The 17,644-nt window shown below is 25.6% G+C and overlaps 1 protein-coding gene across 1 annotated transcript; it reads left to right on the top strand.

Annotated features, from left to right (window-relative positions):
* The first annotated feature begins 310 nt into the window (after positions 1-310).
* On the top strand, positions 311-15,968 carry LOC130957700 (agamous-like MADS-box protein AGL11). The gene is made up of 4 exons (XM_057884544.1): positions 311-497; positions 14,796-14,884; positions 15,298-15,405; positions 15,837-15,968. The coding sequence occupies exons 1-4, from the start codon at positions 311-313 to the stop codon at positions 15,966-15,968; spliced, it is 516 nt and encodes a 171-aa protein (XP_057740527.1).
* The last annotated feature ends 1,676 nt before the right edge of the window (positions 15,969-17,644 follow it).

Here is a 17,644-nt window from a genome sequence, read left to right as displayed (position 1 = left end):
TGAACGTGACTCCCAGAATTTTCTAAACAAAATATATATTTTTCAGATTCTAAAATATTATCAGAGAGAATGCTGTGTCAATGATGTTGTTAATGCCAATAAGAAAGAAATAAAACATGAGAATTTCTTATCTCTATAAATAGATTAGTGTGGGGAGAACACCACCATGAAAAACATATACATACATACATACACACACTATTTGTGTTAGTTTTTGCAGCATTGCATGATGAATAACAACTGTCGTCCTAACCTATTTTCCGTTTCCCGAAAAAAGAGTGTCATTTGCGAGCTAGCAAGGTAGTATGAGATGGTCGCTAACAACAACAATGATGATAATATCCCACAAATAAAAAGGAGAGTGAAACTACAATTGATAGATGATATGAATTCAAGAAAAGCTACATTCAGAAAGAGACGTGCTGGGTTGTTGAAGAAGTTGGAGCAGCTCGCCATCCTTTGTGACATTCAGGCTTGTATTGCCATTTTTGGTCTAGGTACAATTTCAATTTCAATTTGAACCTAGATTTAAATTGTAACAAATTATATCAACTTCATTCTTCAAAAAGTTAAGTCCATAAGAAAGAAAACGATTATTGAGGGTCAACAATTTATAATATTTTTGTCGACGTTTGACTAGTATAAGTATTAAATTATTTTTAATGAATAAATTTTACTAATTCATATATATAAATGTTGATAAATATAAATACAAATTATTTATTTTTTATATGCAAAATTCTTATAAATATGAATATAAATTAATTATTGCTTATAAATATGGGCCAGCACTTTTATCAAAATCTAGTACTTAGCCATCAAAAGAAAAATGAATAATTCTCCACCATTAGATGAAATCTCACACCATTAAAAATACTATTAATGGTTAATTGATGGCTACAACTCACAAAATATGCTGTCCCCTAGCACTCCTTAATAATATGGATAATGCTAAGGAGACAAAGAAAACAGCCAGAACTTGCCTTATCTAACGTTCATTAATTGTCGCAACAATTAATGAATGCTAAATAAGGCAAGTTATGACTGTTTTTTGCTAATTTTCTCTGGTTAACAAACATTTTCGTAATATGCGTTACTTATTATTTCTATTACGCCTATGATACCCTGTTAACTTTTCCATATACATAAACCATCAACATTAAGTTGGCCAGACTTAACATCAGTAATTATGCAATGGTAAACTAACAGCGTTAATCAATAGACCGTCATGTGCATTAGCTCTAATTCTCGTTATCTGAACGAGACCTATTACATGACAGACACTCAGAATATGCAATTAAAGCATAGTCGGTCCATTCCTCAGGCTCTACAGGAAGGACCGCTCTGATACCATAATGTAACACCCTCTCTATCAGAATGTCACACTTCCGGCTGCGCCACTCTGATAGCAAGAAGTATTACGACTACTTTATATACTTAATATTAAACTAGGAGCCTATGACCCAACGCCGTATCGCTGATTTTTTTGAAAACCGAAAACAAATATTTTACCTTAAGAAAAAAAAAACAAACAGGCATATTCATATACAAGATTTCTTACATAATAGCTTATAATGTAATTTACATATAAAACATACAACTCCTATCCCTCTTATAAAATTGTAATAACAAAGACGAGGGAAGAAAAATTATCTAATTAATACAATATCATATAAACCAAAACGCAGTATAACTCTTCATAATACTTCTTCATCCGGTTCCTAAAAAGATAAAGTTATAGGGGGTGAGAACCTAACCACACAGTCTCACCACGGAGTTTTAGAATTGTCATAAGAAGATATTTAATAAGAAAACTATTTTCAAACTCAGTGATTATCATTGCCTTATGAATCCTTTTTAAAAAACAATAGCTAATCGTTCAAAACCTTTTCAATGAAACAATGTTTAACCTTTCAGAAATCCAAAACCTTTCTTTTCTTATAAGAAAATCTCAATCAGAAACTAACCACGCAACCAATCAACACAATCATCAATTCAGCACCAAAGTTCATTCTCAATGTAGCACACCAGGACAAACACAGGCAAGACAGACACGGAAAGCACAGGTTTAGGTAGCAGTTACAGCAAATAGTTTAGGTAACAGTTAAAAACAGTTTAACAATTAGGCAAATCAAAATAAGTTCAAGCCCAAGCAAAGCATACAAATGCATATGATGCATGCCTGTCCTATGGCTGATGAGGCTCATCTGTTGGTTATCCAGCCCACCCGACAAGTCTGAAAAAACTTAGACTGTCCCTCGACGTGCGTCCCCAAGAGTCTATGCATAGTTTTTTCTCAAATAATCAATATTTCTCAATGGGAGTTACATTTCTGGGAATTTATATAGTGCCCGGTCACACTTATGTCGTAGGGTCAACAGAGTATCGAGTTTTCAACCTGGTACACGTGGTGGCAAGCCATGGTACTTTATCCAGGGAATCTCGTATCTCAGATAATTCAAATTCATAAGCCATATGAATAATTCAAAGATCATATCTCAACATTCTCAACATCATAATCATTCATCAATCCAAATCTCATTTCCAAATTCATTTCAAAACCATTTAAAGAAAATTCTCATCATCCTTCTTTCCATTTCGTTCATCAACAATCCCAATTCAAAACATAATTCTTTCTTTGATAAATAAATCAATCTTAAAACATATAATTGTTTAAAATCCAAATCTTTTTAAATAATTAATTCGAACAACACTTACAATTTTATAAAATTTCGGCAGTATCTCCTTTAAAACTCGGACTCTGCCACCCTTTTTGGGTCCCAACAAAACCATTTCTCAAACTCCTTTCAACTCAATTTCAAAATCAGAACAATTTCAATATCTCAAACCATTTTTAATTTAAATCTATTTTTCAGCAAATCAAGCTCATTTTCTCTTTCCAGATTCCAATTCATTTCCAACAAAGTCAACTAACATTTTCTCAAAGTCTTTCCAACGATTTCAAACCCAAGTCATTCACAAATCTCAAATCATTTTCCGAAGTTAAACTAATTTTAATATCAAATCATTTTCCAATTCTCAAATTATACTTGGCAAATATTCGAATCAGATTTTCAAATTAATCTTTCATTCGTTATCTCAATACCAACTCAATATTCAAAACTAGCCACAGTCAGGTAAGCAATCACATTTATTCAAGGCAATTCAGTTCAGTTCATAAGACTCCATAATCACCAAAAAAATTTATTTACCTAAATATCAATTTATAACAATTCTTAAGAATAAAAATAAGTTTTAATGAAAACGCCCCTACCTCGGAAAGTCGAATCCTTAGGAATTGACCGTGATAAATCCATTTATTTTAAATTCGCAGCAACAGTGATAATTCCAATGAAACCAAGGATACTGCATCCATTGCAACAGCAACAACGTTAATTTCGCGGTGATGATGATGGTTGCAACAGGACAAGAATTTTGAATCTAATATGATCAAGGGCAGAAAGAGTCCTAAGAATCCAAGACAAAGCAAAAACTAAAATTGAATTAAAACAAGAATATGACAACTATAGCAATGACAAAATAGAACATGCAAATGGATTAGGCCCAAGGGAAAATTTTGACCAGTACCAAGATAATAGAATCAGAACCAGCAACAGCCCCGACGTTTGCTTCCAGCAGCGGTAACACCTTCACCAATGACTCCAATTGAGACAAACTCCAACAAACACAATATAGACAAGAACATCAGAGACAAATACAGTGTATTTTACAGAGCAATAAGGGTTCAGAGATGGTTGTTTTCAGGGCTAGGGCTTAACTGACTCACCATTAATGATGGTAGCGACCGGCAGCGGCAGAGGAATGGTCTCTCCTCTGTGCGTCACTCTCTCTCTCCTCAGATCTCGCTTACTCTCTTTCTCCTCTGACTCTCACTCTTCCTCCAGCGACCTCTACAGTCACAGCAAACTAAAGGCAGCAGCAACAAAGCTCCAGCGGCGATGGAAGCAAGGCGGCGACACAGGCAACCACGCCTCCCTTCTCCGCGCGATCTGCTTCTCCTTTGACAACTCTCTTTTGCGCGGGGTTCCTTGTCCACGGCCGCTCGATAAAATGCGGAGGAATGATAGCGATGCAGACTCGGGCTCCAGGAGGGGTGGCGCCACAAAGCATCTTGAAAAAATGGCGGCGACGCGAGATGGACGGAGGTAGGCGCGACGGCTCGATCTCCTTCTTCTCCCCTGTGGTGCAACTCACTTCTTCCCCAGTCCTCTCTTCCTTTCCTTTTCTGGATTTCGTTTCCCCTTTCTTTTCTCTCTTGATTGCTGCTGTGTGTGGGTGTGTTTGTGTATATTGAGTGGGAGCTGTGGCGGTGGGTGGGTGGGTGGCGGTGAGGCGGTGGAGGTTAGGGTTTGTTAGTTTTAATTTAGGAATTAGGGTTTAATTTGGGGAAAAAGTGAAATTAGGGATTTTGAGTATATTAGAGTTTGGTAAATTTTAATAAAATTAAAGTATATTGTATAAATTTGAAATCTAATTTAATCTCTTAAAATTACTTTAAAAATACTACTTAATTATCAATTTACTAATAAGCTTTTAATCAAGTATTCTAATTTAAAATTAGAAATAATATAATTTATTTTCTATTTATAAAAATTAAAGTATTAAATTCTAAAATCTCAATTATTTAATTTACTAATCAGCCACAGCATACTTTTTGTTTTCTTTTTCTTGCCATCATTACAATGGCCTTACCACTAGCTTCTTCTTCTTTCAGATGGTAGCTTAAAATTTCTTCCATAAATTTTGTGAAGTGACCGAAAGTAAGAAGAGAGATGAGAGAAAAGAGAGAAAACTTTTAATGGATTTGAATGAAGAAATCAAAATGAATTAATTCACTTCCCTTTTTTTGCTTTAGTTAGCGTGTAGCATCTATTCTATTATATAAAAATCGGATTTCTGCACTTAATGATGGAGCTGACGTGGCATGCTCCAGAGAGTGTTTCCTGATTTAATTATTTTAACACATTCAATACAATTTATTACTATGACTTAATTATATCAGTTAATTAATTTGATTAGATATTTAAATATCAATATAATTTATTATAATATATATTACTTAATTAATTTTACTTCATTAATTGTAATTTGTTATATTAGTTAATTAATTTATTCATTTATAAAGTCTAAAATAAAATAAATAATTTGTTGTTTATTCTAATTGAATTTATTAAATTTAATTATATATTATATATTATATACGAATTAATAATAATTTATAAATCACTCTTATTTATAATATTCAATAAAATATTATATATGTCTTAATGTGTTAATTAAATATTATATATGCAAGAAAAAATAAATACAAAGATGATTTATATAATATTGATAATATTATATTAGCACGGTAATTTTTTTTGTTTTGATATCATATAGTATTGATAATGATAATATTATTATATAATATTATATAAACTTTCCAATATTAGTATAGAAAATTGAAAAATTATTTCTTATGGCAATTACTCTTAGTGGAATAGTGTGTATTTTATATAGTATTGATAATTGTTGCTTAATTTAAAGTAATTGTATGTCGGTATCTTAAATTTATTTTTCAATAATGATCTAAATAGATAAATCTAATTGAATTGAATGATTATATAAAATATTTTATATTATTAATATACTAAAATTAAATTCATTTTTCGGTATAAAATTTTATTGGTGAATTTTATATAAGATTAAGTTCTTTTTTATTTTTTATTTGTTTTATCTGTGTTACTTTATTTAATTTTTAGTAGCGTCATATTTACAATTACCGCCATTATGATATTTTATAAAATATGAAAATCAATTTTTTTATAATTTAAATATCAATGTTTGAGTTAATTTTAATTTAACTTTTTTTAAATTAATGTTATCTTTCATTTAGATCTTAATTAATTTAAAATATAAAATACTAATCTATCATTTTTTCTTTAAATAATAATAACTTTAATTTATTTATTGTCTTTTTTTCTTTTATATTTTGTTTATCAAAGATAATATATGGATTAGGATGGAGTTAAAAAACACTCTATGTGATGCATGTTTGGCACTGATAAATTCATATGAAATAGAAAAGAAGAAAACAAAAAGCTAAAGAACACTGAGTTGAATGGTGTAAACAGATTCATTGAAACCAAATGTCTGTGTGTTCTCATGTCTCATCTCATTTTTTAAAGTTTAAACATATTTTGAAAGTACGAATTTTAATTATATTTGTTTTTTTCCGCTCCAATAAATACTACCATATCTTCCTATTTTTGTTATAGGCTTGTCTTTTATTTAAAAATACAAAAAAACTGTGAAAAGAAAAATTAAAGAAATTAAACCTGTTATTATATTTTTAAAAAAAATTAAATGTTCTTTTAATTAAATATCTATGTAATTCCTATCTAGATATAAATTGTATTTCAATATATTGAGTGGTAAATATAAAAAAATATATAATAGATAAGTTAAAATATCAAATAATGAGATATCTATCTATTTTATCTAATCTAATCTATCTAATCTACTATATAAAAATCGAATTTTCGCACTTAATGATAAAGTTGACGTGGCATGCTTCTTGGAATGTTTCCTAATTTATTTCTTTTAACTCATAAAATACAATTCATTACGATGGATTAATTATATCAACTAATTGATTTGATTAGATATTTAAGTATCACACAATTTAATACTATTATTATGTATATCAATTAATTGAATATAATTATTAGAGTATAGTTAGGATCAATTAGATCAATTAGCATTATTTAACATATCTGAATATTTATTATAGGATATTACGTCTTTATTATTTCAATTCTCTTAACACCTATAAATACCCTTTTATATTGTATCATTCTACACAACTTGAATACACACAAACCTTTTCTCTACTGCTCTCTCTTACCCTTTTTAATAATAATAAATACAATTTAATTTAGTTAGAAGTTCATTACTTTATAGTCTTCTATAAAATAATCTTTTAATCACTTTGGATATTTTAACTCTTTTTTCTTTTTTTTCTCTTTACATGTAATTTTGTTGTGCGTTAACTTTGTTTATTTAATGATAAAATATACTCATGTTAATTCTACCATATAATAGTTTGTTTTTCTCCTATGTATTTTGATTTGTATAGTTACTATTGATCTTACTGTTTTTGATCTTGCTGTTTTCGTTTTCTTGAATTGTTCTTTATTTTTTATGACTTGATAATTAAAAAAAAAAAGCAAAAAAAAACAGATGGCCAAAAATGAAGATTAGAAGTCTAAAGCAGCAACATCATTCCTCAGCATTATTATTATGAATATGAACTTTATTATTTATTTTCTAACATTCTTTAATACAAGCTTTGTTTCTTTTTCTTAATTATTATTAATACTTTTATTCTTTTCTTCTCTAATTATAAATCTCCTTATAATAATTTTTAATAGGATTTTTTTTGGTCTAATAAATTTTTCTCTATTTTTTGTCAAAAATAATTTATATTAGAAAAAAAAGATACAAATTAAATTGTAAAATTCAAATTTAAATAAGATGTGTAAAGGATAACTATTGAATCCATTTGGTCGATTTAAACACTTTGTATTATCGTCATTGAAAATTTCAAATACTATTATAAAATTCTAGATATTTTTATTTTATTGTTCTTAAATTATATATTACGTTGTATATTTGAAAAGTTTCATATTTTTTAAAATAAGTGTGACATTATATACTTTTTTAGATACAATAAATGAATAATAAAGTTAAAGCGAGTAACAAAATTGATTATATAATAAGATACAAGTTTTTAAAATTTCTAGCACAATTAACAAATTTTTAGTTTCAAAATAAATATTTACTCTATTTTTATCTTTTATTTGATTTTTTATAATTTTTTTATTTTTTAATTAATTATGATTGTAATAATTTATCATAAATTTATATTTTGTAGAAAAAATTTATCAATTATAAAATATAGAAGACTTAACCAAAAAAATTTAAAAAATGTTGATTAATCACAAAATAAAAAATTATGAATTGTGCTTTAATTATGTTGTAAAATATAAATTAAGACTATTTAAAATTAGTTTTTGTACCATTAATGTTAACTTCAATCATAATAAGGTAAAAAGTAAAGATTGGATATATAATTTAATTTTATTATTTATACTATCAAAATTATTCTTTAATATATTATATCCTATTTATTTTTATCATTGATGATCTTTAATTGTCTATTTTTAATAAAAATTTAAATTAATTAAATTATTTTTTTTCAATTAGTAATATAATTATTGTGACATTTACTTTGTTCAGTAAAATTTTTTAATTTATTTAATCTGATTAATCATCTCTTTCTTATTTTATGCTAATTTAACTAATTAAAGTTAATAAATTTCAGTTATTTTAATTCTTGCAACTTTTTATTATAATAATATATTTCTGTTAATGTATTAATATAATTTTAATATTTATGTCATTAATAATAATAATAATCTCATTTTAAAGTGATATTTATATATAATATGTATAATTGTAGAAAATTTGCTATTTTTTATACGATTAGATTAGACTTATTTATATATATTCAATTTATTTGATTATTTAATTAAATTAATTATATTAAAAGATTAGATTAAGATTATGGTAGACTAATTATATTGTTATTAATTAATTATATTAAAAGATTAAGATTATGATAGATTATTATTATTTTATTTTTTTAATTTTTTATATTAATTCAGATGTTTAGTTTCTTTTTATTATTATTTTTTATTCTCTTATTCTATGTGTTTATTCTCATAAATCTTGCTAAATTAAATAAGCGACTGTATATCTTCTTTTTATTTTTCTTTTATATACACATAAAATTTATTAAATTATTTCTCTTCCGTTTAATAATTTTATTTCTCTTCTATTTATATTTCTTTCCTTCAATATTTTATTGGTTCTTATTTTTCTAAATTTTATTTTAATTTATGTATTTGTTCTTACTATACCTAATTTTTTTTATTTGTGTAATATACATTCTTATATATGTTATAGAAATATAATTTGATTCCATTAACTTGCCAATTTTTTTTGAAAAATCTAAAGTTAAAGCACAAAAATATATTTATAGATATTTTATTTTAATTTTTTAACTAAAAAATATAATATTTTTTGTCATATTTGTTGAAATTCTAAGTTAAATATGAATATTAATTTTTGAAATAGAATAAATATATTTTCAATTTTTTGCATCTAAAAATAATATTCTATCAATGTTAGAATTATTTAGATGGATAAGTAATAGTGAATATAGAATTATTTAGGATGGATAGAACTAAGTACATCTTTTTATTGAAAATACGGATTTAAAAATGTTATATTCAATTCTCAATAGTCAACTTCTCATTAAATCATTGTATTTTCAAAAGATTTTTAAAAAAAATGAAATGGTTTTAGGTGTATAATTTTGAAAAAAATTTAATTAATTTAAGATATTTATTATCGTTGATTAAAAAAGTAAATTGAAATGACAATTTAATATTTCTATACTCTTAAAATATTATTTATTTTTCTAGCATTCTTTGTCATCCAATGATTATATTAATATAATTTAATTCAACAAAATTATTTATTATCATTTGATTGAATAAAATTTCTATTTTAGCTTAAAATTTTAGGATTTCTCAACCTCAAGATCAATCATGTTAAATCATTAAAAAATATAACTAAGAGCGCGAAAGCGTCTCTTCATTCGAGAGTATGATTGAGATTAGAGAACTTGCCTCTTGTGGTTCTTTGATCTTCATCAACCAAAACTACAAAGGCGAGTTTGATGTGTTGGAGACCAAAATCCTGAAGTCATTATTTATATTTGAGTGTGACACTCATTAAACCCTAAAAATCAAATAAAATTGTATGTATGATTTTAATCTCATTTATCCAAATCAAAAGTAATAATGACTTATTTAATTCAATATTTATGACAATAAATGAGATCACCGTTATATAAGTCATTTAATGTGAAATTACTTAATTTGCGATTATAATTAATATATGTATTGTCCGTAAATATATTAAGAAATAATAATTTTCTAACAATCTTCTACTTGGGTTATAAATATATATTTTTCTGAGATAATCACCTCTTATAAATTTTACGCGCAAATGTGAACGTTATTTCTGTTATTACTTTAATAATCTGATCTATCTCATATATTAGTTATGAAATTACCGAAACTTTTATTACATTAGTGTCGCAACAAAACTACGATGATCCCATACTAAAATACTCAACCACATATATTAAATTTGGATGAGAAAATTCAGAAATTACATGCGAAAATGATCTCATGCATGTCTATTTTTAACTTGAATGAAAATTCTATTTTATTCGGTGACAAACTCAAATGAAAATGCAACGGCAACGTCCGGGCTCATAGCGACAGCGACAAAGTGATTAATCTGTAGAAGAAGAAGAGAAGAATTTAATAGACTCACAATGAGAGAGAAAGAGATAGAGTGAGAGAGAGAGAGAGAAAAATTTACCTAGAGAAAAGAAACTCGGCAGGAGAAAGGTGGCGACGGGCTTAATAGTGATGGTAACGAGATGAGCAGTGATGATGACATGAGCGATGAACAGTGACAGACCCAGAAAAATTTAGTAATGGGGGCAAAAATATAATAAAATTTAGGTATAGATTTTTTTGTTTGCTTCCAACGATACTCAACAAGTTAAGGACTAATCCGTCATGAATTTGAATTCCATTTAAGAATCTACAATTGGCCAGCAACGAGTTGCTATACATACGAGACGAAATTCGAACCCTCAATACTTACTTAAGCGGACGACTAAGTTGATCACTTGACCAATCCAAATTGGTTTAGATATATTCAAAATTTAAAATTAGAACTATCTAATACATATTGATAAGAACTAGAAATATACACACAATTATTATTATAATATTTAAAATAATAAAAATATAATTTCATACATATAGTATAACATTTAAAATAACAAAAAAATATTTATAAGGACTTTTTTTATTTTTAACATGACTAAATATTATTTTTTATATATATTTTTAAATATATTTTTAAATAATTATTTTACTTTTTATTATCTCATATTTAATTGTCAAATCTATTTATTATAATTTTTATAGTATAAATAAATTTTTTAACCAAAATAATTACAGTATATTAATATATAGATAATATATTTTTTTATCTTAAACAATTTTAAAAAAATCACTAATAATTTAAGTTATATTTAATTAGAAAACTAAGTTTTAATTTAATTATTAATTAATTACTAATATATTAAAATTAATTATCACTATTTTTTGAGTTTATTTATTTATTTTTCATACTAAATTAAATTTAACAATATAATTATTATTATGTGTTAAGTTTAACAAAATATTTTTTAACATAAAATACAAAAAAATATTTATATTTTATTTTGAGACAAATATAATATAATAAGTGATATATGTATATAAGTATTAATTTTTTTAAAAAAAATTGTGGGAGGCAAATGCCCCCTCTATATTAAACGTGGGTCTGTCCCTGGTTGTGAAGGAAGATGGGAATTGGGAAGGGGTAGGCGGCGATAGACTCAGCAACAACGATGACGGGAGCTGTGCGATTTTTTGTGAAGAAGCCGAGAAGAAGAAGATTTTGGGTGAGAATGACTGAATTTATCTTGCATGGCTATAGAGTATAGATTAAAGCTATGAACCACTGAATCTGTGATGTGAGGCAAATCCTAATTCCTAAAAAGTGTTTATATGTATATATTCGAGGCGGGTATACCTTAAACCCGACCATGTCCTGTCCTGACCAAAATCTACTCCGACTCGGATCAAGTTATTACCCTCTCCATCCGGGTATGGATGGGTTGAGTACCTGCGTATTCGGAAACTCCTGCCAAATCTAATCACGTATTGATACTCCATTTATTATGGGTTTGTCGTTAGCCAATGGATTGGTATATACACAAGGCGAGATTCTAACTCCTAATAATTGTTTAAGTGGACGAGTGAGATGATCACTTAACAAACTCAAATTGATTAAGACAAATACTAGTTTTTTTTAATATTTTAATATTAAAAATTATGAGAGTTTGATTTTAATTATAACTTTGTAAAATATTTATAATAATAATTACTATATATATTATTTAATTTTTTAATAAAAATTTTTATATAATTTTATGTGTTATCCCATACAGAATACGGGAACATACACTAGTTAATGATAATAATCAAATCAATTGCTAATTTTTCTTCCATTATTTCCATGTGATTAATGATAATTGAATTAAATTTGGAATCCTTCACATGAGAGGGAGATCCTTTGGAAACAAGAAGCATTTGCCTTCTCTCTTTTTTTTATTTCGGACCAAGCAAGCTAGTGTCTAGCAAAATTAATTTGGGCTAATAATAATTCAATCTGGCCCAATAACAAAATATTGCTTCAGCCATAACACTTAAACATTTTTGAATAAGGCTGAATGTTTGAATTGCAATTATTTTCTTTTCAGCCCAATAATAAAACCTGCAAAACACAAAATTATTAATTAGTAAATGTGAATTAAAGATCAAATTAATAATTTTGTAATTAATTATGTTAATAATGTTTGATTTATCATCAATTTAAATTAGAGTTTTTCAAACTCATCAATAATAAAGAATAGGAATAATTCACATAAAGACGCTTAAAACGTCTTTCTATAAAGATATTTTTTTAATAATTAAAATTCAATATATATAATCGATTAAACTGTGTTATTTTTGTCAAAATTAGACGAAATAAATCGATTTGACCAAAAAATCGATAAACTAAATTTTGAACAATTTAAATTAATATTTTTTATAAAATGACTATAATACCCCTATTATGGAAAATGATTTAAAATATTTCTATTATATATTTTAAAAACTCTAAATCCTAATCTTTCTCTTTTTTTTATATATGCCATCATTGAATTAGAATTTAGGATTTTTAAAATTAATATATATAATAAGAATATTTTAGTCATTTTTTATAATAAGCGTATTATAGTCATTTTCTATAAAAAAAATATTAATTTAGATCGATTTAAGGTTTGATTTATCGATTTTTCAGTCAAATCAGTTTGTTTGGTCTAATTTTGATAAAAATAACACAATCTAATCGATTATATAAATTAAATTTTAATTATTAAAAAATATCTTTAAAAAAATATTTTAAAGATCTTTACATGAGTGGTTCCTAAATAATAATGTAGTCAACCATGGCCTTTCAGAGCTTAAATTAGTCATACATATATAGAATTCAACAAAAAGAAATTGCTAATGCTAAAAAATATATCGATGGCGAGAACCCATTTCTTCACCAAATGGCAATCTTACAATGCAAGCCAATAAAAAGTAAAAAAAATTGAAAGTAACTGAAATGTGACCGTGTCTACTGTCTATCAATGTTATTACGCAAGAGCCAATTAAAAGTTTAAAACAACCAATTAAAAGACACGCAAACCCAAATTAACTTGACCCTGAATTGAACTAATAATAAATTAACAGAAATATTTGATGAAAAATTAAAAATAGTCAAAATTTATTTTATTTAATATTTATTAATTATACAATAATTAATAAATAATAAAAATAAATTTTAATTTTTTTATTTTTCAAATATTATCATAAATTAATAAAATTATAATTTAAAATTTTTTTGAATAATATATGATAATAAAATTTATTTATTTCTATTAAATTATTGAATTTGATTTTATAATAATTTTTTTTTTCAATTTTTGATACATAATAGTTTATTTAATAATTTTATATTAAATATTTATTAGAATAATTAATTTTTAATTTAAATAAAATTAGTATTTTTTTTAAATTAACTTAAAAAAGTATTATTTATCTTCTTTTAAAATTAGCTTTAATTTTTTTTGTAGCAACTTTATTAATTGAAAGAACTTTTTCAACTATAAATATTAGTAAGAGTTAATTTTTAATTGTATAAAAAATAAATTTTTAAATAATTATTTAATAATATATTTATAAAAAAAATGTTTCGATTATATTATTAAAAAAATTATTCAATTTTTTTTAAAAATATAAAATCTAAAAAATAAAATTCTAAATTATATATTATTATTTAAATTATTATTTTAATATTTTAATTTATAAATTAGATATTTTAAAGATTAATATATTATATAATAACAAAATATAATTATAATAATTATGTTATATGTTCGTAAAAAAATATTCGTATAAAATATATATTAAAATAATATAAAATATATATTAAAAATAAATTAATTAATATATATATTATATTATATATATTGTATCACTGCTGTCAAAATATTTTAGATTCGTCAGTAACTAGGAATACATGCATTAGCCAAAAGGTAAGTGACACAATTAGAAAAGGTCAATACTGTAGCATATTCCACATATTACTAATTAGCGAAAATTATTTAAAAAAATGGTTATGTTACACCACGGCAACAGTGCCACTCCCACCTAACGTTCTTCATCAATCAACCCTTCTTTTCTATAACATATATCAAACAATAACTTTGAACTAATATATGTTTTATTGTGTTACTCTCTGTTGCATTGCAGAAGAATTGATGGAGATTGAGAGCATAAGATTCAAGCTCATCTTGCTCTTTTCTGAATGGCACCATTTCTGCAACCACAGGTATACATGCCTTTCTAAATTGTGTTACTTTTATCTGTATTTACTTTTTTCTCAGCACAGAGAGCCAAGTGTTTTTGGTTTTTGATGTTTTGCATTCCATGATGAGTCAGCGGAAGCAATATATGGTGGAGAAATGGTGATTGATGTCTCATATTTTGGAAGGCACATACACAGTGAGACTACGCGTGCCAATGGCCGGGTTTTTGTCCTATTCAACCTCGTCTGATCCTATAATAATTCGCATAATTCGTTCTACTCTTATTCGTAGTTAAAAAATTGAATTCTAATTTATTCAATTCTTATTTATTTTTATAATTATTAAAATCTAATAAATTAAATTAAATTTTAAATTTTATATAACTACCATTACATATATAATATAAATTAAAATAAAAATTTAAAAATATACACTATCATTAATCATTTGACTAATTATTTTATATATATATATATATATATATATATATATATAAAGTCAAGTATTACTTAAACAGTTAAGCTCGACCTCGTTTTCACCCAAGACCCTGCATCAAGACGGATAATTACCTCCTTAGTAAGTAGAGGCAGGGTGAATATTTGAGAATTTGAATAGTGTTATCATTCCTAAGTAAGACCCATAAACTTTGTGCGGAGACATCTTGTCCTGTTTCAATTGGTGATTTTAATGTTGCTTATACTCAAGTTCTACCTGGTTTCACCTGTAAGCTATTACAATCATTTGCAATCCTTTCTCAATTCCTAAGAATTTTAGATGAACTCTATGGTTAACTTTGTTTCCCAGAAAAAGAAAATGTTGAGAAATGACAGTATCATTAGGGTATATATATATATATATATAGGAATCTAATAATTATCAGTAAGTGTTTCTAATTTTTTTTCATTTTGTTTTAATCAAGCAAGTGTTTTCAATTTTCTTTTTTTTTTATTTATTTTTATATAAATCTTAACATCTGACGAAGTCCTGAGTCATATTATTATAACTGTATTTTTCAGCATTAAAAAATTGTTCTACAATGATAATAACACTAGGCTTCTAATCTTAAATGAAACTTGCTATTATTTAGCTGAAAGAGATTTAGATTTTAGATTTATAATAGCCAAAGGGCATGTTGCAGTTATTAGCTAGCGTGTTATTTTGATTTGGTTTGTAGGGTTCATATTCATTGAAGATGAAGATGTTTGAGGGAAGCAAGAATGAAGTGACTTGCATTGAATTTGGTTTCTATATTGGGTTTGTTACTTTGTTTCCACCTACCATTGCTGATATATATATAGCTGAGTGAACTTTGGTACATGTCATGAAATCTATTATGATCAGTTCCACATAAATTAAACTCCAGAGGACCCCTTAATACTTATTCCTTGTATGATTAGCTTGCAGATACAAATAATCACTAATATATTTCTAGTGCTTAAATTAACCTTGGTGTTTCATTCATATAGACATATATCATATGGTAGAAGATTGTATAGACACAGTTATACATACATGTAAAAAATCTCTTTGACATATATAGCATTATTTAATTTTCTTCTTATTTTTCAAAACTATATGTAATATAAAAGGTTACATCCATTATGAAGCATTTAAGCTTATCATCAAATTCTAAAGATAAAAAGTGGTCTGAGATGTCTTAATAACATAAAAGTTTGATGGTGAGTATGAAGGTGAGCTGTAACTGGTTCATGTAGCATAGTCCAAAAAGTTGTAGCTAGCAATGTATAAAGATGAACAAGGACGTAAGAGTTGTATGGGAATCACAAACAATGCACCCTTGGGAATGGACATGTATATAATTGGTCCCAATCATATAATGCTTTTACTTAGTATTTTTTTTTTCTCTTTCTTTATTTGCTTTCCACAATCCTGTTGGCTTCTTCCACAGTCTTTCACTTTATGTGTTTTGCCCGATAACTGCATTTGATTGCGGATTTTTTTAGGATTAAAAAATGGTAGTTACTCCAACGAAGATTTAATGATTGTCATCATGTGAAGATATATCATTTTGACCATTAGATAATAGATTGTAGGGCTTGATTTTATTTGAAATAAAAATGTTACCTTTATTTAAAATGTTGCAAAATAAATTACACTTTTTAAACAAAGATCATCATGAAAAGATGTTTTTGGCATTTTCATGGGAGTAGCTACCTTAAAAAATATGTATGTAGTCACTTTGCATTGCAAGAAAAAATATCACTAATAGTAATAGGAAGCTGGCTAGATAATCAACAAGGATTTAGCCAATAACAAGCGAACAAGTATTTTTAAATTAGACTTCATATTAATTAATTATTATTAATTATTGATAATTTAAATTTTATTTTTTAAAATATAAAATTAATAATTATTTAAAATTAACTTATTAAAAATTATTTATCTATACTTTTTCTTTCCTAATAATAATAGTACATCAACTCTTTTAAATGGATAAAATGGCAAGAACGAATGAATGATACAAGGAAAAACATCTAAATTCATCCTCAATAAAATATCAGATTTGATAGTTTAGTTTTTAATAAATTTTTATTCTCAAAATATTCTTAAAAATGATTTCTATTGAATAGATTGTTCTATTTGTTATTTTAAATGGAATCAATTGTCTTGTAATAAAATTCCTTAGGAATTTATTTGTATAATATGCATATTAAAAATTTGTTTAAAAGCAACGAAAAGGCAATTTTTTTAATAAGAATAACTTTTTAGGACTTTTAAATGGTAAAAATTTGTTAGAGATCAAAATATTGGATTTAAAATTCTCTAGAGATCAATTTAAGTGTTTAATTTTAAAAAAATTGTATAATTTGTGTAGTGGTTTTGTTGTGTTCGTTGCTCGGAAGAGAGTTATACGTAGCAAATTGAATATTTACGTACACGAATGGTGTCTAATAATAATGATGGGTATTGGCACACTTTGTCTCCTTTGGTGTGGTCCAAGTAAGGGCACCCCCTTAGCAA

Source organism: Arachis stenosperma, chromosome 10 (genome assembly GCF_014773155.1).
Source record: "Arachis stenosperma cultivar V10309 chromosome 10, arast.V10309.gnm1.PFL2, whole genome shotgun sequence".
Lineage (NCBI taxonomy): Eukaryota > Viridiplantae > Streptophyta > Magnoliopsida > Fabales > Fabaceae > Arachis > Arachis stenosperma.
Note: the sequence above shows the minus strand (reverse complement) of the source record. Positions and strands in the feature narration are given on the sequence as shown.

Coding starts and splice junctions, on each gene's coding strand:
- LOC130957700 (XM_057884544.1), top strand. CDS start 311: ATGGTCGCTAACAACAACAATGATGATAATATCCCACAAATAAAAAGG. Junction 498..14,795: donor TATTGCCATTTTTGGTCTAG/GTACAATTTCAA, acceptor ATGATGAGTCAG/CGGAAGCAATATATGGTGGA. Junction 15,406..15,836: donor GTAAGCTATTACAATCATTT/GCAATCCTTTCT, acceptor TTTGGTTTGTAG/GGTTCATATTCATTGAAGAT.